General features: G+C 42.5%; 2 protein-coding genes across 4 annotated transcripts in view; one reads left to right on the plus strand and one right to left on the minus strand.

Moving 5' to 3' along the window:
- Positions 1 to 3,939, minus strand: part of Rint1 (RAD50 interactor 1) — a 32,685-nt gene extending 28,746 nt beyond the window's left edge. For 2 of the 3 annotated variants that reach the window (XM_027393404.1, XM_027393402.1), the window contains exons 1-2: positions 3,781 to 3,939; positions 3,539 to 3,584 (exon numbers count right to left, since the gene is read on the minus strand). In XM_027393404.1, the coding sequence (XP_027249205.1) occupies positions 3,539 to 3,584; positions 3,781 to 3,858 (124 nt within the window). In that variant the 5' untranslated portion in view covers positions 3,859 to 3,939. The remainder of the gene's footprint in view (positions 1 to 3,538; positions 3,585 to 3,780) is intronic. The other variant, XM_027393403.2, reaches the window with a different exon arrangement.
- A 4,901-nt stretch (positions 3,940 to 8,840) lies between these two features.
- Positions 8,841 to 26,500, plus strand: part of Pus7 (pseudouridine synthase 7) — a 42,260-nt gene continuing 24,600 nt past the window's right edge. Inside the window, exons 1-5 of the mRNA XM_027393406.2 lie at positions 8,841 to 9,039; positions 13,374 to 13,791; positions 15,099 to 15,183; positions 15,297 to 15,398; positions 21,160 to 21,304. Of these exons, the coding sequence (XP_027249207.1) occupies positions 13,406 to 13,791; positions 15,099 to 15,183; positions 15,297 to 15,398; positions 21,160 to 21,304 (718 nt within the window). The 5' untranslated portion in view covers positions 8,841 to 9,039; positions 13,374 to 13,405. The remainder of the gene's footprint in view (positions 9,040 to 13,373; positions 13,792 to 15,098; positions 15,184 to 15,296; positions 15,399 to 21,159; positions 21,305 to 26,500) is intronic.

Raw genomic sequence — 26,500 nt, forward strand, 5'->3', positions numbered from 1 at the left:
CACACACACACACACCCCACACACACACACACACAAACACACACACATTAAATGAAATGCAATAAAAATTTTATTTAGAAAAAAAGAAGCAGATAATTTACAATGGATGAGAAGCAAGAGGCAACTGATAGGAGAAATAAAACACAGCTAAGTCTCAACTGCCAAACTATAAAATAAGAGGTTATATATGTCCCAGTGAATAAAGGCTAAAAATGAGACTAAGATCATGTTTCCTGGCTTTTAATTCAAAACTATTTTATTCTCTTCATATATGAAGAGTTGTTTTTCTATATCTAAACTTTAATAATTTCTGACATGTTAATCATGATAATAACTGTTACATATTAAAGTACAATTATCTGTGGCTAGAGATGTGACTCAACTGGAAAAACTGACGCATTAAGTTCTGGGTTCATTGCCCTAGCCTGGAGACACCGGATGTGGTGGCACACACCTATGATGGAGAAGGAAGATGGGAAATTCAGCGGCATCCTCAGCTACACGCCAAGTTTAAAACCAGTCTGGGATACGTAAGACACGGTGTCTCAAAAAACAAAATAATCCAACTGCAATCTCGTCCTGAACTCTTAATATCTTAAGAACCTTTCATAAATATAACAAATGAGTTGTGTGGAGTATATTTGGGAGGCAGGTTTTTGTAACCTGGGTGGTCAATTTACCGTCACTTTAAACAAAATTACAACCACTATGTGTAAATATTTAAATGTGGTATACCACATTCTGGTTTTTTTTGGGGGGGGGGCGGGGGGGGGTTCAAGACAGGGTTTCTCTGTGTAGCTTTGGAGCCTATCCTGGCACTCACTCTGTAGACCAGGCTGGCCGAGAAATCAGAGATCTGCCTACCTCTACTTCCCGAGTGCTGGGATTAAAGGCGTGCGCCACCAATGCCCAGCAGTATACCACATTCTTAAGCACATATGACATCCTTCAAAATAATAAGTAGATTTTTATTATCTATTTATATTTATTTGCTTTTGAGAAAGATCTCATGTATCCCAAGCTGTTCTCAAACTTGCTATGTGGTCAAGGATGACTTTGACTTTCAACTTCTAACCCTCATGTCTCCACCTCTCGGGTGCTGGGATAATAGGCATGCACCACCATACCTGGTTTTAATTTTGGTTTCCTAAGAGAGGATCTATGGGCTGGAAATAGCTCTTGTTGCTTTTGTAGAAGACCAGGATTTGATTTCCAGCACCCACCTGACAGCTTAGAACCATCTCAACTCCAGTTCCCAGGGATCTGAAGCCCTCTTCTGGCCTCCTCTGGCACCAGACATATATATGGAACTCAGACATACATGCAAGCAAAACGTCATAAAAATAAAAAAAGTAAATTTAAAAAAGAGGAGAGTCTAGGCTTAATTATACAGCACATAACTAAAAAATAAAGATCTAAAAAAACAAAAGATAGGCTCTAAATATATGACCTAAACTGGTCTCCAAATCATGGCAATCCTTCTGCCTCAACCTCCTAAGGGCTGGGATTTCAGACATGAGCCACCACACCTGGCTTGGGAAGTTTTTATGTCTCTCCCTTTTAATCTTATATATAAAGAACATTCAGCATTGCACAGCAGTTGACTGAGCCCCTGAATACGCAAGGACAAAGTCCTTAATGAAGTGGTTTGTGCCTAACATTCTAAAATGACATATCAGTTGATGTCAAAAAGAGTCAAAGCATCTTAGTGTGACAAAGGTAGAGAAGGAAAGGGTTGTTTGTGTTTCTGTGGTGATATTTTGTTTATGATCTAACAAATAAAGCTTGCGTGAAGATCAGGGGGCAAAGCTAGCCACACTAGCTAGCCATAGAGGCCAGGCAGTGGTGGCACACACCTTTAATCCCAGCACTAGAGAGGAATATAATACAGGAGGAGACAGGAGCTCATCAGTCTGAGGTTTGGAGACCAGTGCAGTCAGAGGAGCAGTGCAGACTGAAGATGCAGTCTGAGGACACGATCACCCTTTTCCACCTGAGCACTGGTAGAGGTGAGAACTCTCTAGTGGCTAGCCAGTTTGCTTTTCTGATCTTCAGTTTTAACCCCTACATCTGTCCTTGGGTTTTTATTATTCCTGCTACATGTTTTTGGTTTGGTTTTGTTTTGAACTTTTGAAGATTTTATTTTAATGTGTATAGGTGTTTTGTCTTCATGTATGTCTGTGTGCCACATCCATTCAATCTACAGAGGCCACAGACCCAGAAAATGGCATTGAATGTCCTAGAACTATAGTTACAAGTGGTGGTTAGCCACCCCATGGGTGTTGAAAATTAAACCCAGTTCCTCTGGAAGAGCATCAAATACTCTTAACAGCTAAGCCCATTTTTTGTTTGTTTGGTGGTGGTGCTTGAGTCCAAACCCCCAGATGCTAAAGTGCTAGGCAAGAGCTCTGCCACTGTAATAAATATCTCCCAGATCATTTCTGCTTTTTTAAAAAATGATTTGTTCATTTATGTGCACGTGTGTTTGCTTCCATGAGTTTACCTGTACCAAGTGTAAGCAAGAGCCCCAAGAGGTGAGAACACGGCATTTATAATCCTGAAACTAGAGTACTGAGCCTTCACCTGGGTTCTGGACCAAAGGTCCTCTGTAAAAGTAGCAAGCACTCTTAAGCACCAAGCAATCTTTCCAGATCCAAGAAGAATTAAGGGGGGAGGGGTTTATCAGTAGCTAATAGTAAGAGCAAGCCTTATTGCTAGGAGCCACGTGGTGACATGAGCCCCCTTTCTCTTAGTGCTAATTTCTATCAGTCTGCTTGTCCAGGTCATTGAACTGAACTCTAACACGCAAAAAAGCCATTACTTGCTCTTCTCCTTCCTCTAAAAAAGAGGGAATCCTTCAAAAGCTCCTGAAGGGATTAGACATACTGCATCTGGGAGATAGAGGCAGAAGGATCAGTAGTTCAAGGTCATCCTTAGTCACATAGTAGTCGGTGGTCAACCTGGGCTACATTTGAGTTTGTTTCAAAAAAAAAAAAAAAAAACACAAAATAACAAAAACAGCCCCTGAAGAGTACTGGATTTCTAATAACCTGCTATGCTTATCTTATTACAGTTGAATGACAAATATCCACATTTCTGGAATATTTTCCTGTCCTAGGTAGGAAATGGAGGCACCAGATCTTTCCCTGTCCCCTATCCAGACCAAGACCCAAGGCCTAAGTTGTGTTCTACCTGCAGCAAATTTTAATTACAAATTTACTAAAGGTAAAAGTATAAGTGAGCAGTTATCTAACCTCCTCCTTGAACCCAGCAACACTCCCTCCTGATAACAAGCTGCTGTTTCATTAAAATAACAGGCCCCAGTGAAGTCACACCAGTCAGGGCACTAGGTAGAGTCTCAAAGTTCTCTTCTGTATTTTACAGTCTTAAAGAGACAGAAGTCCTCGTGCAACTAGTATTTATTGCTATTTAAACAACCTACAGGGGAAAAAAATAACTCGTTTAAAAGGTAGCAGGCCGCGCCACCTCTTTTGCAGAGCCTGGAAGAGTGTGCTGGGAGGGTGTGGAGGCGGCTTACTTTTCTCCTCCGCGTTCTTCACTCTGTCACCGCCTTCGGGGCAGCACTGGCAGAAAAACACGAGCGGCAAACAAGTTAGACTCCAGGAAGTGTGGTTCGCACCGGCCTCCCAAGGCCCTGCTGTCGGTGGGGGCCTCGGCCTCTCCCGGGGGCTGCGACCTGCACTGCCGGGACCCTCCCCGGGACAGCGGCGGCTCTGCACCGCGGCGGCCTCCCTCCCCCGGGCTTCCGGGGACGCTCACCGGGGCCGCCGGCTCCTGGCCCGCTTCGCCAGCTGCGAGCATCCTGCCTCGATTCCATCCGCCGCCCGCCCGGCTCATACAGCCCAGCCAGGGCAGCCGCGAGCAAAGTAAGCAGTGCCGCCACCTCGACTTCCGCTCGCCCTCTCGCTGGTTCCGTTCTCGCAGGCTAGAGAGACAGACCCACCTGCGTCGCCGCTGTCCTGTTCCACGGCGCCACCTGCTGCTTGGCTGTCAGATCGGCTGCGCAGGAAACCCAAGTGGCTCTCCTACTTCCCAGCCTGGTATGGGCTAGCATCCTCCCCTGTGTCAGAGCTCCTTCACTTTGCAGTTAATAAAAACAGAATTCGGCCCTGGCCGAGTGACTCACACTGGTAATCCCACCATTTGGGAGGTGAGGGAAGGCAGGAGGATCGAGAGTTCAAAGTCAGCTCCAGCTATTTACTGAGCTCAAGGCGCCCTTGAGTACACTGGAGAGATGGCTCAGAGGTTAAAAGCACTGGCTGCTCTTCCAAAGATCCTGAGTTCAATTCCCAGCAACCACATGGTGGCTCACAACCATCTGGAATCAGATCTGGTGCCCTCTCTGGCCTTCAGGGACATATGCAGACAGAACACTGCACACATAATAAATAAATAAATTTAAAAAAGAAAGAAAGAAAGAAAAGAAAATACTTTGGCTTTGGCCCTCTCATGGGAGGCAAGTCTCGTGATTCAGAAGCAGAGGCAGGAGGATTGCCACTAGTTTCTGTGTCAGCTAGGGGGCAACATGGAGAATGCCTATCTCAACATGACTTAGCCTGTACAAGAACTTGCCACCAAGACACCTGTGTTCCATATGGTGGAAGAAGAGAAGCAACTCCTGCAAGTTGTCCTCCGACCTCCACGTACCTCTTCGATCGCCCCACCAATAAATAAAAGTTTAAAAATTCTAAGTAATAATAGAGCTCTCTCCATGTCATAGATCTTATATGAAACTGCAAATTTATATAAATGTTTAGATACTATCCTGATGTTCTGAAAATTAGCATGGTGGCCAGAGCCAGAGCAGGTTATTTGGTTTGGCATGGATTTACTAATGAATGCCAGCACCAGATCTTTATTTAATGCTGGTCAGATTGCATAGAGATGACCTTCATCTTTTCCAACTGGAGAGCCCAGATCTATTTGTAAGGGGGTTGAAGCATCCTGGAAGCCTGATAGAAGAAAAGCACTCAAAATCTATCATGCATTTTGCCTGGCAGAGCCCCCCAACCCTCTACCATTTTCCGGATAGGTAGAGCACATCTGACAACCTCACAAGCAAATCCTGGAAGGCAAAGCAAATGGGGCCCCAGCAGGAAAAAAATCTTTATAGAAAACAGAAGCTACTCAGTGAGAAGAAAACTCACTGTCATGTAGACATATGCAGACAAAACACCTATATACATAAAATGAAAATAAAAATTAGGAGCCAGGAGTGGTGGTGCGTGCCTCTTAGCCCAAAACTCAGAAGGCAAGAATCTTTGTAAGTTCAAGGACAGCCAGAGTCACATGAGACTATGTCTCAACAAATAAATATTAGGGTCTGGAGAGATGGCTTCAGCAATTCAGAGTACTAACTGTTCAGCTCTTCCAAAGAGTCAAGATTCACTTCCTAGCACACCCAGCAGCTGACAACTGGCTGTAACTCCAATTCTAGGGGAGTAATTTCTAGACTCCAGGCACCAGGAACACACTGGTATACCGGCAAAACATCCAGATGCTTTAAAAATTAAAAATAGCAAAATAAATAAAAATTTTAAAAATCAAAATAGAGCTGGCCAGTAGTGGCGAACGCATTTAATCCCAGCACTTGGAAAGCAGAGGCAGTCAGATCTCTCTGAGTTCGAGGCCAACCTGGTCTACAGAGTGAGAGTTTCAGGACAACCAAGGCTACACAGAGAAACTCTGTTTCGACAAACCAAAAAATAAAATAAAAATAAAAGCAAATAAAATAAAAATTGTACCACATAGCTGTACTTGGATCTGCTGATACTGAGGCATTAATTCATTAATTTGCCATGTCCAAGAGTATGAGATTGCACAAGAGTTAGTGAAGTGAACCAGGCATGGGAGGCTGAGGGAGGAGGAGCTTGAATTTGGGTTCAGCCTTCTCACAAAGAAAAGCAGTGAGTGAATTAAGGACAATGGAGAGAATCTAGGTAGGTAACTGAGGCGAATAATCCTAAAGGAAGGCAGAGCCCATGAGTCTAAGCTAATTACACAAGACTGTGGAGTTTGAATGAGAATGGCCCCATAGGCTCCTATGTTTCAATACTTGCTCCCCAGTTGGTAGACTGGGAAGGAATGAGAGAGGCAGCCTTGTTGGGGGAGGTGTGTCAATGGCAGCTCACTGTCCACTATGATTGTCATGCACTCGATCTCTGAAACTGTAAGCCCCAATAAACTCTTTTTTTTTTCTCTTGGAGATAGTGTCTCATTATAATAGTAGGAAAGTAATTAAGACAATGACACAATTAGCTGAATCTTCACATTAAATCCATATTTTAAGAAGAAGTCTTGGTTTAGGGAGATGCTGTGGATAGTCTTTGTACATTGTAAATATGCACTGCTCTTGTTGTTAATAAAAAGCTGATTGGCCAATAGCTAGGCAGGATCTTCAGGGCAGAAAGAATGCTGGGAAGGAGGAGTGCAGAGTCAGAGGAGTCACCAGCCAGATGGAAAGGAAGCAGGACATGCAGGAGAGGTAAAAGCCAAGAGCCTCTGGCAGCAGATCAATTAATAGAAATGGGTTAATTTAAGTTGTAAGAGCTGGGTAGTAACAGACCAGTCTATCGGTTGAGCATTTATAATTACTAAGTCTTTGAATGGTTATGTGGGAAGCAGCTGGTGGAACAGAACTGATCTCGGTCCTGATGAAAACCTTCACCTACAAGGAGATGGTTTAGTCAATCCAGCGTTCACTGTGCAAGCATGAGGACTTGAGTTCAGATCTTGGATCTCATGTAAAAAGTTGGGCACAGCAGATACTGTAATACAGGCATTAGAAAGTCAATATCCTTAAGCTCTCCAGCCAACCAGTCTAGTCAAATAGATGAGCTCCAGTCAGTGAAAAACTTTATCAAAAAATAAGGCCCATCAAAATGGCTCAGAAGATGAAGGCACTTGCCAAGCAAGCCTGACAACTTGACTTCTATCCCCAGAAACCATGTAAAGATAAAAGGGAAGAACCAACTTCTACAGAACTGACATCTGGCCTCCACATGTAGGCATGTACACACATACACACATGTCATAAACATGCAATAAATAAACAAGGTAGAAATCCATAAAGGAAAACACCCAATAGTCTTAGTTTCTTTCCTATGATAAAATTAAGGGAGAAAGGGCTGATGATGACGGATAGTTCAAGGATACAGTCCATTATGGAAGGGAAGCTAAGGACCTTGCAGCAGCTGGTCGCATCACATCCACAATTGGAAACAGAGAGTAACGAATGCTAATGCTAAGTTCTCTCTTTCGATTGACACTAGCGGTTCTCATCCTGCCTTATGCTGCATCTCTTTAATACAGTTCCCAGCCATAAAATTATTTTTGCTTCTACTAAAATTTTGCTACTGCTATGAATCATAATTTAAATATCTGATATTTCCAATGATCTCAGGTGACCCCGTGAAAGAAAGGGTCATTCGAGATCCCCAAGAGGGGTCAAGGCCCACAGGTTGAGAACCACTGATTTACACAGTTGAGAATCCCAACCAGGGAATGATGCTATTCATAGTATGAGAGCCCTCCCATTTCAATTAACCCAATCAGGATAATTCTGCATAGACGCAGCCAGGGGCCTGTCTCACAGGTAATTCTAGATTCTCTCAAATTGACAAGTAAAACTAAGCATGACATATGTGAACATATACACAGAGTCTAAGAGACATAGAAAGATTTAAAATAGAATTTTTATTTGAGATGAGTTCTTACCTAATCCATGCTGATCTGGGACTCCTTACATAGCCCCCAAATGATCTTAAGCTTCTGGTCCTTCTGCCTCCATCACCTCAGTGCCGGAGAGACAGGCTTGTGACACTCCATGTTTTAGTCAGGGAGTCTATTGCTGTGAAGAGACACCATGACCACAGGAACTCTTATAAAGGAAAACATTTCGTTGTGGTGGCTCGAATACAGTTCAGAGGTTCAGTTCATTATCATCACATTGAGACATGGCGACTCACAGGCAGACATGGTGCTGGAGAAGTAGCTGAGAGCTCTATATCTGACAGGCAACAGAAAGTGGTCTGAGGCACTGAGCAGAATCTTGAGCATATATGAGACTTCAAAGCCCACCTCCACAGTAACCTCCTGATAGTTCCTTTGTGGGGCATTTCCTTTCAAACCGCCACATTCCACTAATGTAGATTTATTTTATTTTTGCTCTGAGTTGAAGTCTGTCAAAAAATTTTGCATCTGACATGTTACTATGTTATGGGATGTTTTGATTTGGTCCGTTTGCTACTTGAAGTGCATGATAAGAAAAATACATTTTATTTTTCTTTACCCCAAAGCATAGGCCAGCAATGATGGGATTTTCTTGAAGACAGTGGTCCTGAGAAGTTGTCAAAAGTAAGAAGTGACAAAAACAAAATATAGGCAGCAGATTGCCGAGTTCCAGGCCTGCCTGGGTTTCAGAGCAATATCCTGTCTCAAAGAGGTATTGGAGGAGAATGGCATTCTTGGTTCTTGTTACGTTTGCAAGTACCGAGTTGCAGAAGAGAAAGCGATTCTTTCACTATTGTTCACTAAGTAACGGGGCGCAACAACAACAACAAAAAAGGATTATAATGTCTGAACATGATCAAAACACAATACAAGCGTGGAAACGTTGATAGGAAACCTATTCAGTGAATACGCGCTCTTAACCATAATAAACTGTGAAAGACGCTCTCACTCCAGCGCAGCTAACAACTAAAACGGCAGTCTCTGTCTCTGCAGTCCTAAAGGCGCTCAGCATCCTTTGCATAGGGCGGAGCGTCCCCCGGAACCCGCGGGCGTGCGGGGCCGGCTCCGCCCAAGGGCGTGGCCTGCGCTGAGCTGCTCCGCTGTGTGCTGCACGTGTGCGAGCTGAGCCCGGCCGGCGGCCGCGGGGACTCTGCGTGAGTGGGTTTCCTCGGGTGAAGGCTCCGCTGACCAGCGCTGGCCCCTGTCTCCGCCGAGTGGCCGCCGCTCCCCTGCTGCGTCCCAAGCCTAGCGCCTCCTTGGCCGCTGGGCCCGCGCCGCAGGCTCCGGGTAAGTGCGCGGCCCCAGGCCTTCGGACGTGCCCGGTCCGCGCCGCCCCGGGTCGTCCCGCCTTCTGCTCCCCGATCCCAGGTCCCTTATTACCGGCCCCGGATCCCAGATCGTCGCTCCGATCCTTAGGCGGCGCTGTGTCCGGATCCCTTCTTTGGCAGCTGCGCTGTGGCCTGGAACCTTTTCCTTCTATTTCCTTGCTTGGAGGAGCCTCAGGCGCTCCCCAAACTCATCTCCCTCTTAGAAAAACAAACCAGCCTTTTTCCCATCCCTGCTCGGCCCCCCAAATCTTCCGACCAGCTTGCACCAGTCTGGGAGTGGTGTTGGTACTGGCTGCCAACGTGTTAGGTGCTGAGCAGGCCTCATCCCCGGGGAAGCAATCCGGCAGGCGTCTGCTGGGTGACTGTGCAGGCTACTTACCCTTTGGTCCTTCCCACCAGCTCTATACTGAGGTGGCTTTAAAAACACATGGTTGTTGCTGTTTATGAGCGCCTGTCAAGAAGGTAGAGCTGGGAGAGTTCAAGGTCGCTTTAAAAAAAAAAATCACAAAAATATAGGTGTTGTTTTAATTTGTTCCCACTCTAAAACACCACCACCACCAACAAATCTGTGGCCGTCTGTAAATTGGTATGCCCAGTGGCCAGGGCAATGTTTTATTATTGAAGGAGCTGTCAAAAATCAGACTATTAACTATAGTGAGAAAGAGGGAAATCATGTCCAATTATTAAGAAATAGCCAACAGACAGAATTTGTTAATTTAACAAGTTCATTTAGCACATAGTTTTGAGACAGGACTTACTATGTAGACCAGGCTGGCTTCAGCCCTCTAAGTGCTGGTCTTACAGGAAAGGGGCATCCACCTTATCCCCCCCACCACCACACCTCTGTCATTTTGTGGGGGAAGGGTTGAGACAGTCTCTCTACTATGTAGCTTGGAAGTTCTGGAACTCTTTGTGTAGACCAGGCAGTCCTGGAACTCAATAGGCTTGGGCCACTACAAGACACTAATGAAACTGAGATTTTGCACCCTGGAAAGAAATAACAGACCAACTGGTCTGTTAAGCTTATATTTATTTATTTATTTATTTATTTATTTTTGAGATAGTGTTTCTCTGTGTAACAGCCCTACCTGTCCTGGAACTAGCTGTAGACCAGGGTGGCCTTTAACTCACAGAGATCTGCCTGCCTCTGCCTCCCAAGTGCCAGTTCTTATTTCCATTATTTTTATTATCTAATCATGGCTGCTTCTGGTTTTTCATTAGCCATACTTAGAGGATTAGAATATTTTTGGAGCTTGTTTATGGTTTTATTAATATGTTTGCTGAGTTTGTAATAAGTTCACTTTTCTGTCTATGTTACAAAAATAGGAAAACATACGTCCTTATTTTAGTTTTAAGTAAGAGCAAGTTGATAAGACCAGTTGTGTAGCTTGGTCTATCTGAGGGGCCCCTGGCAGTGGGACCAGGATCTATCCCTGGTGCATGAGCTGGCTTTTTGGAGCCCATTCCCTGTGGTAGGATGCCTTGATGCAGTGGGGAGGGGCTTGGTCCTGCCTCAACTTAATGTGCCAGTCTTTGTTGACTTACTGACTGCCCATGGGAGACCTTACCCTTTCGGAGGAGTGGGTTCAGGCTGGGAGAGGAGTGGGAATAGAGGAGGCAGGAGGAACTGTAGTTGGTATGTAAAATGAATAAAAAAATTTAAAAAAAAAAGACCAAGTAGATAGACATGCCTTGTCCAGAATATCTTTAATTTTGATTGCTCTGTGTCTGCTCCTCTCCTGAGCTCCTCTTCACTGGGGAAGTAGGTGTGATGTCTTAGATTTTGCCTTGTTCATTGCAGGAGGTCTGGTTAAATAATAATATGTTTTGGGGCTGTGTCTTTTTAGATTGTGGTCAAATACATAAAATAGCTGGCATAGTGGAGCACACCTACAATCACAGCACTCAAGAAGCAGAGGTTGGATAGTTATGAGTTAAAGCCAACCTGGTATATTTGCAATTTGTGGTTTGTTTTACTTGTATCTTGTGTCTGTGTGCTTTGAGAGAAATTCAAAGGGAAGCCCGAAGCCAATGTCGGAAGTCTTCTATCTTTCTCTGCTTTAGTATTTTTTTTTTTAATTTTTAAGTTACATTTGTCTATATTTGATTGTGTGTCTGTGCTCATGGGTACGAATGTGGGGGTCAGAGGACCCCTGTGGAAGCCCATTCTCCCCTTCTACCACATAGGCCTTCTAAGCTAACACCAGCCAGGCCAGACATTCACACCCCTTACCACTGAACTGTCTTGTGGGTTTTGCACCTTGCTTTTTTAGGAGTGTCTCAGTGAATATAGAGTTCAGCAGTTTGGCCACATTGGCTAGAAGGGAGCCCCCAGAGAATCCTTCTGTCTCTACCTTGCCAGGCTCCAGCTTTAAAAAAAAAAAAAAAAAAAAAATGAGTGCCAGAGATGAAACTCAGGTCCTCATGCTTGCTAGGAGCACCTTGCTGACTAAGCCACAGTCCTTTGCTGTTTTGAGTCAGAATCTCTCTCTCCCTCCTCTCTCTTGGTTTTTTGAGACAGGGTTTCTCTGTAGCTTTGGAGGCTGTCCTGGAGCTCACCCTGTAGACCAGGCTGGCCTTGAACTCACAGAGATCTGCCTCCTGAGTGCTGGATTGCTGAGACAAAGTATGTGCCACCACCGCCTGGCCTAGTCAGAATTTCTTTTATCACAGGCTGGCCTTGAACTCCTTTATAATTTCTACCTCTCAAGTGCTGAGATTACAGGTGTATACCCTCATACCAGGCTGACTTCAGAGGTATTATGCAGCAGTACCCTGTATCTCTTGGTGTGGTGTGAGTATGCTTTCATTTACATACTGCTGTATTTTGTCAGTTTTGGGAAGATAATGCCCATACCTGGCATGGCCGTGTTCGGTGAAACACAACTGCTCCCATTTAACCACCTCGGCCCTCACCTAGAAGTAACCATCTTTTGCAGTTCCTAGTCAGTTGCATCTACATATTATTCAGCTTTTTAATTTTTAATTTGTTTTAGGTGTATGTGTGTGTGCCTGCTTATCTGTGTGTATCCATGTACCTTCAGACACCACAACAGAGCACTGGATTCCTAAGAACTCGAATTCCAGGCAGTTGTAAGCCCAATACATGGAGGTGCTGAGAACTGAACATAGAGCCTCTGAAAGAGCAACAAGTACTCTTGACTTCTGAGCCATCCCTTCCTCCCCTGAATTTACATTCTGTTTGGTTCGGGTTTGGTTTATTTTAATCTTTAAATTTCTTATGTATGAGAGTTCGACTTGTATATACATATATACACCGTGTGCGTGTGTAGTTTCTGTAAAGGTCAGAAGAAAGCATCAGATCCCGTGAAACAAATTTGGGATCGTTGTGAGTCACCATGTGGGGGGGTCCTCTGCAAAAGCAACAAACTACTAAACCATCTTTCGAGCCCCTCTAAATTACCCCTAAAAACATATTTCTGGCTTAAAACTACTTTTTTTTTTTTTTTTTAAGTTTTCCGTTTGTTGATTTGTTGAGGTAGGGACCTTCTGTACGGCCCTGACTGATCAGCCTCCCAGATGCTGGGATTAAAAGCACACGCAACTGGACCTGACTACTCGTGAGATTATTGGTGCAAGCTGTTGTACTAGTTTCCTCTTTTTTTTTTTAATTGCATTTTTATACATGGTGTGTTGGAAACCATAGGTTTCTCATTTCTTTTTTGTTGTCATTTTAGTTTTTTTTTTTTTTAAGATTTTATTTATTTATTATGCATACAACATTCTGCTTCCATGTATATCTGCACACCAGAAGAGGGCACCAGATCTCATAATGGATGGTTGTGAGCCACCATGTGGTTGCTGGGAATTGAACTCAGGACCTCTGGAAGAGGAGTCAGTGCTCTTAACCTCTGAGCCATCTCTCCAGCCTAGTTTCCTCTTTTTATATTTTGGAGTATATGCCAATATCCACATTACTTATTTTCTCATCAAAAAGATACTTTCAATTTTTATTTATGTGAATGTGTGTCAGTGAATGCCACATATATGTGATTGCCTTAGAAGGCAAGAAGAGAGTGTCTAATCTCCTAGAGCTAGACTAGAAGGTGGTTATGAGCCACCAGATACAGGTATTAGGATCCAAACTTGGGGTCTCTGAAAGATCAGCAAGCATTCTTAACTATTGAGCCATCTTTCCATCCCCCTGAGAATTATTGTAACAAATGATTTTTTAAGGACCCTTTGAACAAGGTTCACTGTGCTTCTCTGTTTGCCAAAACTGGGATCTTTATGGGAGATTGTTAACTTCTATTCTTTTCTCCTCTCTGAAAGGTTCTCTTAAATGTTTTCTTGGAGCCTTAAAGATGGAAAAGACCAGCATGTCCCTGAAACGTGGGTGCCTTGCTGTGGAAGATAATGATGGTGTGGCCGCTCAGGAGGAGACAAAGAAACAGAAGGTCTCAGAATGCTGTCTGACCAACAGTCAGGATGGGGTAGAAAATGACAGTCTACACAGCAGTGAGGAGGAGCCTGGGCCTCCAGAAGTTGAAAGTGCCGAGAAAGATGAAAAGAATTCCTGTGCTCAGGTTCAAGTGGAGGAAGAGGAAGAAGACAGCCTTTCGGAGACAGTGGAAGAGGAGGAGCCGGAGAGCTTTGCAGACATGATGAAGCATGGGCTCACAGAACTTGATGTAGGCATCACCAAGTTTGTAAGCCCTCATGAGGGCTTCTCAGGGATCTTAAAAGAAAGGTGTGTTTAGTGAACATGTTTGTTTTCTTTGTGTTGATTAATACTTTTCTTCAGAAAGAAATCAGCAATACAGTCTTGCATTTAGCTTTCTCTTACTTCTTTCTATTCAGACTCCAGGGTTAGGCATCCTAGCCAAGCACAACTGCTGAGCTACAGTCCCAGCCCCTCATTTTTCCTTCTTTCTTTGCTCCCTCTTCCCCCAAAATTTTTCAGTCTTCCCCATCTTCTTGTCTTTAAAAAGAAAAAAAATATATATATTTTTTTGTTTGTTTGTTTTTGAGGCAGAAATTGTCTTGATTCTCAATCGACAGTCTCTTGAGTGGTAGAAATGTGGGGTTGTTTACATTTCTGATAGAAAAGGGATAGAGTGTGGGAGAGCTGCATAAGTAAATGGCCTTGGATTTTGAATGTAATTTATGGCCTCATGCACACTAGGCTAACACTCTGTATTGCACCCATTATATTTCTTGCTTTCTTCCTGTTTCTCCTCTGTTTCTTTTGCCTTTCTCTTATTCTTTCTTGACAGAATCTTCCTACTTAACCAGTTTGGCCTTTAATTCACAATCCGGCTCATGATAAATTCTTAGTTCTTAGCAAGGACAGACCTTTTCCAGAACTGTTTAAATAAACACAATTTCCCTCTGATGCAGATTGTTAGTGTGTGAGGGTGGTATTTGTTTTGTTGAATGCTTTTAGACATTTTCAAGGTATTTTTTGTTTTCTTGCTGAATTCATCTTATAATTCATCTTAAACTGCTTCATCTGAATAGACCATGTTTTCAGTAGGAAGAGGTTGTTTGGAGCTACAAGGATTTGGATACAACTCTGTTCAGCTACTTAATAGTTAGCTGAGTCTCCTGAGCCTTAGTACCCATATCCACCAGTGTCACTGTGGAAGTTGCTAAGACGTTGTTATGTGTGATGATAGAAACAAGCTTTTTGTGGTAGCTTATGACAAACTTACTAGGTTCTGATTTAACTTTTTAATTAACTTGTCATTATTTAGCTTTAGTTAATCGACTGTATTTATGACTTGATTTAATACAGACCTCAGGTATGTATGTATGCATGTGTATGTGGAAGTCAGAGGTTCACTCCCCACATGGATATTTTTAAACATTAATTTTATGTGTGTGGTGTGAGTGCTGGCATGTGTTTATCTTCACCCAAGGAGGCTAGAAAAGGACATCAGGTCCACTGGAGCTGAAGTTACAAGCTCGTGTGGGCTGCCATGAGTAAACTTTGTCCTCAAATTAGTAGAAAGTAAAATGTTCACTTCTTGAAAACTTTGTTTTCCTTTTCATCAGATACTCTGACTTCGTTGTTCATGAAATTGGAAAAGATGGACGGATCAGCCATTTGGATGACTTATCTGTTCCAGTGGACGAGGAGGTAGAACTCTCTCTAGAAAAAATCCATCTTTTGTATTCAGTAGTTCTTCCTAAAGATCCAAGAAAGGTAGTTTTACTGTCTCTGTGTAACTTCCTTGCTTTCTGTGGTTAAAGGAACCTTCAGAAGATGCACTCACTGTTCTGACAGCTGAGGACAGACAGCAGCTGGAGGAGCTCCAGCTTTTCAAAAATAAAGAAACCAGTGTTGCCATCGAGGTAAGTGGTGCAAAAGAGGGCTTGGGTTTGTGTGCTTCCTCCTGGGTGGGTGTTCATAGACACAGAAGAGCTCTCTGCCTTCTTTCTGATGACCAGGTGCCTGGCCCTGGCAGGAAGCTCTGACATTATAGCTTCTTAGTCTCTGATGGGTTGGAGAGGGAGAGTCTCAGGAGAAGGAAGGGAGGAAGCCTGTTGCTCAACCTGGATCTACTGCTAGCTGAGAAATAGAGAACTTAGATAATAGGTAGAATCCACAAAGGCCATTGTTCAATTTTCCTGCAGGCATTTTATTTTCCTAGGTTAGTACATTTAGTGAAATTGTTATACTAACCAGACATGTTACTAGGGAGAAAACCAGGGCTTTATATAGCAAATCATGTACTGTTCTAACGAATCTCACTTCACTCTCTTTTGTTTTGAGACAAGCTCTCACGTGGCCCAGGCTGGCTTGGAACTGAACCTCCCTGGGTAGTCACGGATGGCTTTGAACTTCAGGCCTTCCTGCCTCACTCTATCTCCTAAACTCTGGGATTATAGATATGAGCTACCATACTAGATTTATATGGTGCTAAAGATCAAACTCAGAACTCTGTGCATGCTAGGCCAGCATTTTACCTCTGAGCTACACTCTTAGCCCCTTTACGACATTATAATAAACTAATAAATTTTAGATTATCTAAAATTTCTCCTCTCATCACTCAGTGTCTTAGTTAGGGTATCTTTATTGCTGTGAGGACACACTATGACCATGAACTCTTTATAAAGGAAAATATTAAATTGGGGACTGACTTACAGTTCAGAGGTTTAGTCCATTGTCATCATGGTGGGAAGCATGGGGGCAAAGAGGAAGACATGGTGCTGGAGAAGTAGTTGAGAGTTCTATGTCTGGATCAGCAGGCATCAGGAATAGAGAGACACTGGACCTGGCTTGGGCATCTGAAACCTCAAAGTGACACACTTCCACCAACAAGGCCACACCTCCTAATAGCGCCTCTCCCTATGGGTGTACGGGGCCATTTCCATTGAAACCTCCACATTCAGTTTATTCTAGCTGCTCACAGCACATGGTCTCTCTGCAACACACCCCTCCATTCATTCCCTATTATCACTTTCCGAAGATGTGAAATACTGAACATCTAAGGTTCTCAAATGACCGAATTTACCTGTAGACAAAAGCCTTGATAATACCAAGTAGAAAAGTCATAGGAATAGGTTGTGGTTTCTCTCTGTCACTCACTCTTCATGCAGCTTGTTTGGTTTGACTTTGTGTGTTTTAAAGTAGGCTGTCACTATATAGCCTAAGATGACCTGGGACTCTAATCCTCAGCCTCCCAATTCCTAGGGTTTTGGGCATTCATCACCATGTTCAGCCTTTGTTTTGTTATTTTGTGGTGCTGGGGATTAAGCCTGAGGGTTTAAAAATGCTTAGCTCAACTGGGCTTTATCCCAAACCCCAAGAATAGGGTTTATATTTTTGGTATTTTTTTTAAATTAATTAATTTATTTATTTTTGGTGAATTTTGTCAGGTTTATTTAAGACAAGTTCTCATATAGCCTGTCCTGGCCTCAAACTCTTTTGTCACCAAGGATGACCTCAAACTCTTGATCTTCCTGCCTCTATCTTCCAAAGCTGAGGTTCCAGGTTTATTCCACCATACCTGATGATTGTATCTTTTTCTTTTGTGTGGGTTGTGGGTGTGGGAGCACAGGTAGATGGCTGCACATGGAGGCCTGAGGACAACCTTAGGTGTCATTTCTCAGGAGCCATACACCTTGTGTTTTGAGACAGAGTCTCTCTCGGGGCCTAGAATTTTACCTGGCAGGTGAGCTCCAGGAAGCTGTCTCTCTTTGCTGGGACTGCAAGTGTGGATCACCATGCCCAGCACTTTTGTATCGGTTCTGGAAGTCCAGCTATCTCCTCAGTCCCTCAGGCTATACATCTGCACAGTCTTGCTACCAGTCAGACGTTTCAGAAAAAAGACTTTCTTTATGTGCTCTTTGTCTTCCACAGCTTATTTGGTTTTAGTCTTGGTATTGTTTTTGAAATAGTCTCATAAATTGAGTTCTATATCCCTTCCCCCCCTCCTCTTCTTTTTTGTTTTTTTGAGACAGGGTTTCTCTCTATAGCCTTGGCTGTCCTACAATTCACTCTGTAGGCCAGGCTGGCCTTGAACTCACAGAGATCTGCCTCCTGAGTGCTGGGATTAAAGCGTGTACAACCACCTGGCTCTATCTTCTTTATATCACCAACAATAATGTTTTTCACTGTTGAAAGGGCACAGGCTTTGCAGAATTCTCTCTAGAAACAGCTCTCTAGTACCATTGCATGTGTATCAACCTGTGTGATCCACACATCCCTGGACCAGTCTCTTCAGCAAAGAGTAAGTCATTAAAAAAAAAAAAAAAAAAAAAAAAAAAAAAAAAAAAAAAGAGCTCCTGGGTAGTGTTTGGGGTCTTGTGACACCAGAATTTATAAATGTGTCCTGTTTCCCAAAATAGTGTCTTAAACTAGTCACACTGGCACAAGCCTGGAATCCTAGCACTCAGGTGATGGAGGCAGGAGAATCAGAAGTTCTACTAAGAAAAGCTGGGACTAAATAAGACCATGTCTCAGAAAAATGTTTTGTGTTTGTTTATTTTGAGACAAGGTCTGACTGTGTAGCCTTGGCTGGCCTGGAACTCTATGTAGACCATAGTGGCCTTGATGTCACAGAGATCTAACTGCCTTTGCCTCCTGACTGCTAGGATTAAAGACATACACCATCGCATTTGTGGGGGAAAAAATCTTATAAATTAAATTTGGAAATGTCTTTCTGAATTGTCATCAGTAGTAAGTAGTTTCAAAGCTCAGGCCACCAGTTAGCATCTTCAGCCTCTCTGGATCCTGCTCCTGTCCCCTCTTCCCTTCCCCCTTCCTCACACTGCCATGGCCAACAGTGACCACCAAAGTCAGGCCACAGGCAGTAGGGGGAGGAGGGTTACCTATGTTTTAAGTATGGATTTAGGATTTGTGTAGAGGAGCAGTTAAGGCTGGAGGGATGGCCAGCAGTTAAGACCACTTGTACTTGCAGAGGGCCTGAGTTCCAGTTCCCACGTGATGGCTCACAACTGTCTGAAACTCCAGGTCCGGGAGATCCAATGCCCTCTTCTGACCTTTTTGGGCATCAGGCACATGTGTGGTACAAATACATACATGCAGGCAGAATACACACATGAAATAAAAATAAATACATTTTTAAAAAGAAAAAATTGTCTGTAAGAGCAATTACAGATAGAGTATGTTTCCCTACATGTGTCTTAGCCCATGTACATTTCCCATTCCCACCTGTAACAAAACTAAATCTTATACTGAAAGCTGTGTTGTCTGTTGACAGTTTTAACTTTCTCTTTTCTTTTTATTTTACTTATGGTTATGGGTGTTTTACCTGCATGATATATGCCTGTGTATATATCACATACGTGCCTGGTGCATAAGGAGGCCAGAAGGGAGTATCAGATCTCCTGGAACCGGAGTTACAGGCAGTTATGAGCTGCCATGGGAGTTCTGGGAATCAGACCCAAGTCTTCTGGGAGGGCATCCAGATCTCTTCCCTGCTGAGCTATCTCTCCAGCCCCCCAGTTTTAACTTTTTTTTTTTTAAGATTTTATTTATTTATTATGTATACAGTCTTGTACCTGCATGCCAGCAGAAGGCACCAGATCTCATTCAAGGTGGATGTTAACCACCATGTGGTAACTGGGAATTGAACTCAGGACCTCTGGAAGAACAGCCAGTGCACTTAACCACTGAGCCATCTCTCCAGCCCCCCAGTTTTAACTTTTAAAGGGCATAAATTATGTATATGAGTGTCTTCTCTACCTGTATGTCTATGCACCACCTGCATGCGTGGTGCCTAAGGAGATCAATAGAGAGTGTCAGATTCCCCTGGAACTAGAACTAGTGATGGTTATGAGCTGCCGTTAGTTGCTAGGAACTGACCCAGGTCCTCTGCAAGAGCAGCAAGTGCTCTTAACCCCTCAACCATCTCTGTAGCCCTAGTTTTGTTGCTTTGGTAACTGTAAGCTCTGTATCCTGGAACATGATGTGTATGTAGGTAGCCCAGCTAGCCTTGAACTTGTGATTGCCTGGGTGTTGGGATTATAGGCAGATGTGAGCTACCCTGCCATGCTAGAACTTGCTGAACTTTCAGTCTAAATATGTGTTTATATGTGCAAACTGTTATCCAACTTAGTGTTTTCTGAAACTGCAGATCTTGCTTGACTCTGTGCTGTGAAGAAATCATTAGCCCATAGCTATAATTAATTTCCTTTTTTATATCATTTTGTGCTTTGCTACGGTATAGATTGTGGTCTCTGTGTTGATGTTTTCAGCTTTTAGGTTGCAACAACTAAATGAGGCTATGAAATAAAGTTAGTAGGTCTCATACTCAACACCTCTAATTTTTCTTGCTGTCAGAGGTAAGGGACCCTGATGGTCAAGTGACCCAGTTACCCTATTGTTTTATAATTTTTAGAAACTTACCATGTGTGTACATTTGGAGGTCAGAGGAAAATTTGTACAGCTAGTGCTTCTCCCCATTAAGCCATGTTGCTAAACCCATTATCAGCATTTTTTTTAAAAAATAAAGGTTTGTTTATTCATTATTCATTATGTATACAGTACTCTGACTGCATGCCAGAAGAGGGAATCCGATCTCATTATAGATGGTTGTGAGCCACCATGTGGGTGCTGGGAATTGAACTCAGGACCTCTGGAAGAGCAGCCACTGCTCTTAACCTCTGAAACATCTCTCCATTTGCCACTATCAGCATTTTTAAGAGAATGAAATAGAAATAGAAAATGCCTATGCACTGAATATAGTGTATCAATGCATTTTCTAAAACCTTTTTGTCTTCAAAATGTAACATATTCAGCCGGGCGTTGGTGGCACACGCCTTTAATCCCAGTACTCAGGAGGCAGAAGCAGACCAGTCTCTGTGAGTTCGAAGCCAGCCTGGTATCCAGAGTGAGTGCCAGGATAGGCTCCAAAGCTACATAGAGAAACCCAGTCTTGAAAAACCAAAAAAAAAAAAAAAAAAAAGTAACATATTCAGCCCTTTGTGCTATTGAATAGAGGTAAAATCTGTTTCTTAGTGTAAGAAATGTCAAAAGCTGACAAAAGTTTTTTGATAAGTTTAAATTTTCTTTGTTGATTTTCTTTGTTGTGTTATATTTTTCTCAATAAAATAATTTGGTATAAAATAAAGTTCAATAGTAGGAAGTTGTGGGCTAAGTTGGCAGAGGGATTAACTTTCTGATACCCTGAGGGCTTGTCTGTTAGCATCTCGCTCTGGGACTCCCCGGTGCTGTTTGTCTAGAAGAGATACCAAAAGCAACTCGTGTGGGTGATCACAGAGTTTAACTGCTTTCTTTCAAATCCAGCTCTCAGACCCTTCCATTATGTAACTTCAAACATATTCCATGACTTCCCTGAACCTCACTCTCATCTCCACATATGGCACAATGGTGGCTTAACAGGGAGCCTGTGAGGATTAAAGAAAAAGATGAGTCTGAGATACTTGTGTAGTGTCTGGAGATGGACATGTTCTATCCATGGGATTGTCAATATCAGGCTGCTTGAAAATGTTTTCTGAAATAATAACCAAGCATTCTTGTTGACTTTTGATTGGTTGATAAAATGAGCTATATTTTCACTGATTCACTATGATATTTCCCAGTTCAATGCTTGTTAGAGTAATAGCTATCTTCTGTTTGCATTAGGTCATTGAGGACACCAAAGAAAAACGAACCATCATCCATCAAGCTATTAAATCTCTTTTCCCAGGATTAGAAACAAAAACAGAGGATAGAGAAGGCAGGAAACACATTGTAGCCTATCATGCAGCTGGCAAAAAGGCTTTGGCAAGTAAGTATAACATTGACCCTGCTTTCCCCTACCCAGCAAGCAGGAGGGACAGGACCTTCCTGCTCCCTCGCCTGGCCTGTCCATATCCATGGGCTGGGCTGCCTTGCCATTTATGGAGAGGGTCATGTCACTCCTTCAGGGGGCCAATAGTCATTTCAAATGTAGAGCAGTCCTGCAGTCTGTCTGTCTGGTGGGCAATCAGCTGTATATGTGAGTGAAGATTTACAAAAATTACAGTGGTTCCTGAGAAACTCCTGCTCAATGAAGAACAGAGTTTTCATTCAAGAAGGAAGTGGAGGGATCATTGCTCACTGTGTGTTCTTAAAGGAAGAAGAAACCTTTCAGATGAACTAGCCTACCCCCTCAGGGTTCTATTTCCTGTTCTGCTTCCCAAACATGGGTATCTTCACTCACATGCATAAAACATGGGATTTTAAGAAGTTGACCTTCATCTGAGTCCATCTTCTGTTTATTGTGCAGTTAAGGTGAACATATTGTCAGTCACTTTGATGTTTATGTTCTCATGTGTTCTATACAGTGATGAGAATTTCTATTTACTTATAGTCATAAGAAAACTTAGATATTTCTTGTTTTTCCCACTAAATTGGTACATGGAGTTTTCATGAAAATTATAACAGAAGACAGTTGTTTTCTTCATTCTCCTCCCCTACCAGTGTCTTGTGCTACATGTTACAGTCAGTTATTTTAGAGTACATGTGTCATAGCAAACCCACAGAATGATATAACAGACTTGAACCCATTAGGGCTCTGCCAATAACCCCTAAGTGAATTTAAGAGATAATGTATTAGCCAGGCGGTGGTGGCACATGCCTTTAATCTCAGCACTTGAGAGGCAGAGGCAGGCCGATCGCTAAGGTTGAGCCCAGCCTGGTCTACAGAGTGAGTTCTAGGACAGACTCCTAAGCTACATAAAGAAACACTGTGGGGAGGGGAGGGGGGAGAAAGAGAGAGAATGTAGTACATGAATGCAGATTCCGTGTTTTTAATGATGCTTCCAGGAAAAACGCCAAATTGACCACCTGAAGAAAATCAAACAGAAATGAGAAGCATTGAGTAGTTGGAGGAAAAGGTAGAGATCTGAGGTTCTCAATTGATAGCAAAAAAGCAAAGCTGGGCGTGGTGTCACATGCCTGTGAGAAGCTGAGGCAGAAGGATCTGCCTGTTGCTGTATGATTCTATAATGTCTTGGTCACCAAGGTTGCAAAGGAGTCAGTGACAAGGGAAGAGATTTCAGCAACTGTGTTCTTGTATTTCTGTTTTCCCAAGGGCAATATTCTAGATGAAGGACAAAGGTGACTTATCACCTACAGTCATGGGCATATTGGGTCTTAACTCTTAACTCTTATGGATGCATTTGGGGAGGCTACAGTTGATCACTGCAGAAAGGAAAAGCAAGGTGTCGTTCTGCTAGTGTGGTCATGAAAATACAGATTGTAAAGGGCACAAACTGTGTTTTTGACTGGTTGCCTCTTGAAAATGACCTTCATTTCTTAGGCAGTGCTCTATTTTGTGCAAGGAGGAAGTTTAACTAACAGTGCTACATCTTGTTCTGTGTTTTCTATGATTATGTCGTAGCTTTTTCTGTTTGTTTTTGAGACAAGGTCTTACTGTGTAGCCCTGGCTGGTGTTGAACTCACTATATAAATCTGTCTAGTCTCAAACTCGGAGATCCCCTTGTCTCTTTAATTCCAGATGCTGTAATTAAAGACCTGTGACTCCACACCCAGCTCTCTCTCTCTCTCTCTCTCTCTCTCTCTCTCTCTCTCTGTCTCTGTCTCTGTCTCTGTGCGTGTGCGTGTGTGTGTGTAATTAAGATCTCATAAATTAGTTATGTTACACGAAGCACCCCCTCCCTGTTTCTCTTTGAACATCCCAAGTAACAGAATATTTTACCTTTCAAAAAAAAGCAAATAGGACTGGTATTTGCCCAGAGACCTGAACCTCTGGGGCTTGAGGGTTATGGTATGTAGTCAAAGTTGGGCTAAGTCTGTCTTGTGAGTACTCTTCCCTTTCCTGTCCTCACAAAGACTGTTCTTTAGCTAAGACAGTCACTTGGGAGGCTGCATTCAACCTTTTCTTACCCAGTTCTCCTGCCCCAAGCTGAGAGTGGCCTAAAGGAAAAGTAACCGAGATATCAGGGAAAACAAGTTCTGGAGACTGATTTATGGCCCTGAAAATGGAGCCCAGTGCCAATGACAGTGTATTCTCCTGAGCCCTTTAATGTTTGGATGTGGTAGCCTTTATAGCTTTGCAATTTACATTTTTAAGCTCATCCACTGCCAAACCCTGGTATAAGTTGTTGTTTGTAGACTATATATTATTAAGCAAATTTGTAACATTCCTTTTTCATTTTTATTTATTTATTTTGGGGTGTCATATAGCCCAGGCTGGTCTCAAGCTCACTATGTAGTACCCTAAACGCCTGATCTTTCTGGCCCCATTTCAGCCTCTCAAGTACTGGGTTCATAGTTGTCCAACACCACATCCGTTTGTTGTTTTGTATTTTTTTTGTTTGTTTGTTTTTCTAGATGAGATTTCTCTGGGGAGCACTGGCTGTCCTGGAACTTGTTCTGTAGACCAGGCTGTCCTGAAACTCAGAAATCCACCTTCCTCTGCATCCCAGGTGCTGGGATTAAAGGTGTGCACCACCACCATCCAAGCAAGATTTACAGGATTTTAATACTTTCTCTAAATAGAATTGTGCATTGTGAAACACAGGCATGTTAACTTCTGAATCATAGTGCCCAGTATCAGAAATAACCAGCTGTTAGATCTCAGGCATTTTGTGATAACCCAGTCTAAAAAAGACATATTACTTTATCCCAGGCTGGTAAATTTCATATAATTATTATAACATTATATAAACAGATAATAAATTGGTATTTTGAGATTATATGCATCTTAACTGCTTTCAAGAGCTTGTTTTCAACCACAGACTTAAAAGGAAAATCTGGGGCTGGTCATGGTAGCATAAGTGTATCATCTCAGCACTCAAGATGCAAAGGGGTCATGAATTCGTGGCTAACCTGAGCTACATAGCCCAAAAGGGCTACTGCCACCAGGAAGAAAAAAACCTATTTTATGATATATACACGTTCTTTGTGTTTTCTAAAGTAAATGGTTCCCTGGCAGAATCTCTGGACCTAAAGCTCTGCCTACCAAGGAGAGAAAGATACTGACACAAAGAATCTTCCTGGAACAGACTTCACAAAAGGAAAGAATTCCAGAGACCACAGTGCACCAGATTTAATGAGATAGGGCCTCGAAAATATGCCCATCGCTTAGCAACACAAGAAATTTAATGTCTGTTTCTTTTAGTAGTTTGGTATTACAATGATGAGACTGGAAATGAGTTTATACAATAGATTGAAACAGAAGGCAGTATATACAGGATGCTTTTTAAATTAAGCAGTAAAACAAAGAGAAAGAGGGAAGATATATATAGTAAGGAGAAGACGTGTGCTTGACTTTGAAGACAGTAGAGCCATGGATGTGTTTATCCATGAAACGAAAGGGCCAGAGAAAAGGGAAGGTGGAAGTTTCAGGCCAGCAGTAAAGACGGTGGATGGAACAGGATATTGAGAAAGCTGAAAGGTTGGTGTATGGTATATGCAATGATGAAGATGACCTTGAGTAAGCAGAAAGACTGTTCTGCATGCTACCCCACCATGTCATCTTCCTCCGGCTACCTATATCTTTCCTTTCTTATTCACAGAAACCTCTCTGGGTCTGGTTTCCCTTGGTAACTGGTTTCCTTCTGTGTAGGTCTAGACTTTGATGTCATACCTTCTGAAGGTAGAACCAACCTTCTGGAAATAGGAAGTGCATTGCCAGCCTTAGAATTCTTTGCAAATGTATTATAAATTTGGAGTGCCTCAAAAAAGTGTGAAAGTCATCCTAACGTCACTCAACTTGTAGGTTAAGTGTACATTAGTGTTCCTGGAGGCTAGTTTTAATAGGGTTTTAGCTTATTCAGAATATTTCCATTGTAAATGTTTTACTCTTGTATATTGAGTATTCTTAGAAAAATGAATATTTACATTTGTTAGTTGCAAAGGTCATTGAATTCATGTCCTGTTCTTGGGTTTCCTAATAGGAAGTGCATGCTTATGAGCCAAACTCACTGGTTTATCCTGGTTTTTGTTAAGGGAAGATAACATTTAGGTTTTCAGTCTTGTGGCTGTATTTATTTCTTGCCTTTGTATTTACACATGACTGTACTAAAAGCCAAAAGCTAAAAAGTATAGCCACACCTCACCACCTTGTGTCATACTTGATTATTTTAGCCTTCTATTATGGACATTTCAAATCTGTGCCCAGCAGAGAAGATAGCGCTGTGAATCCATCAAACATCTTCTTTCCTTAGTCCATATAAAATTAATATGACAACCTCATTTTACTCATAAATTCTGAGCATCAGTTTGCCAAATGAGGACTAAAATCCTAAACCATTATCACATCTAGTAAGATCAAAATGACTTCCTGACATCTACTACCCAGCACATATCTAGTTTTCCCTGAATTTTTCAGAACTCTTAAACTCACACAGCGTGTTCAAATGATGATAAAGGAAGGGCAGAGCATTGCATTCATTGGGCATATCTCATAAATCATCTCTTAAATCTTTTAATCTGTAAATTGGTGAACATTGAAAAATTATCTCATTCTAATAATCATTCAAGCGTTAAGTTTTTTGTATTTTTTTTTCTTGGGGGGGTGGCATTATTGTTTTTTCAAGACCTGGTTTTTCTGTGTAGCCCTGGCTGTCCTGGAACTTGCTCTGTAGACCAGGCTAGACTCAAACTCATAGAGATTTGCCTGCCTCTGCCTCCCGAGTATTGGGATTAAAGGTGTGTGCCACCACCTCCCAGCTGATTTGAGAGATTTTTATATTCCAATGAAGGAAACTTACAAAACCCACAAAAAATGGCATGAAAAAACAGCAGTTTCATTCTCATCACAATAGTCAAACACAGTGTTTCAAACATGTCTTAACATATTTACGGAAAAAAAACATCTATTGAAGAGAGAATTTGCTATATCCCATGGATATAGACGCAGTTTGTACATGCCCACTGTGAAGATACTGAGTCAGGAAGGTTGTACCTAGAGGAGAGTTTTCTGTTTGTTTACTGTTTACCTCCACAACATCCCATTGTTAATGTCTGAATGGCT

The sequence above is a fragment of the Cricetulus griseus genome (genome assembly GCF_003668045.3).
Source record: "Cricetulus griseus strain 17A/GY chromosome 1 unlocalized genomic scaffold, alternate assembly CriGri-PICRH-1.0 chr1_0, whole genome shotgun sequence".
In the NCBI taxonomy this organism is placed as follows: Eukaryota; Metazoa; Chordata; class Mammalia; order Rodentia; family Cricetidae; genus Cricetulus; species Cricetulus griseus.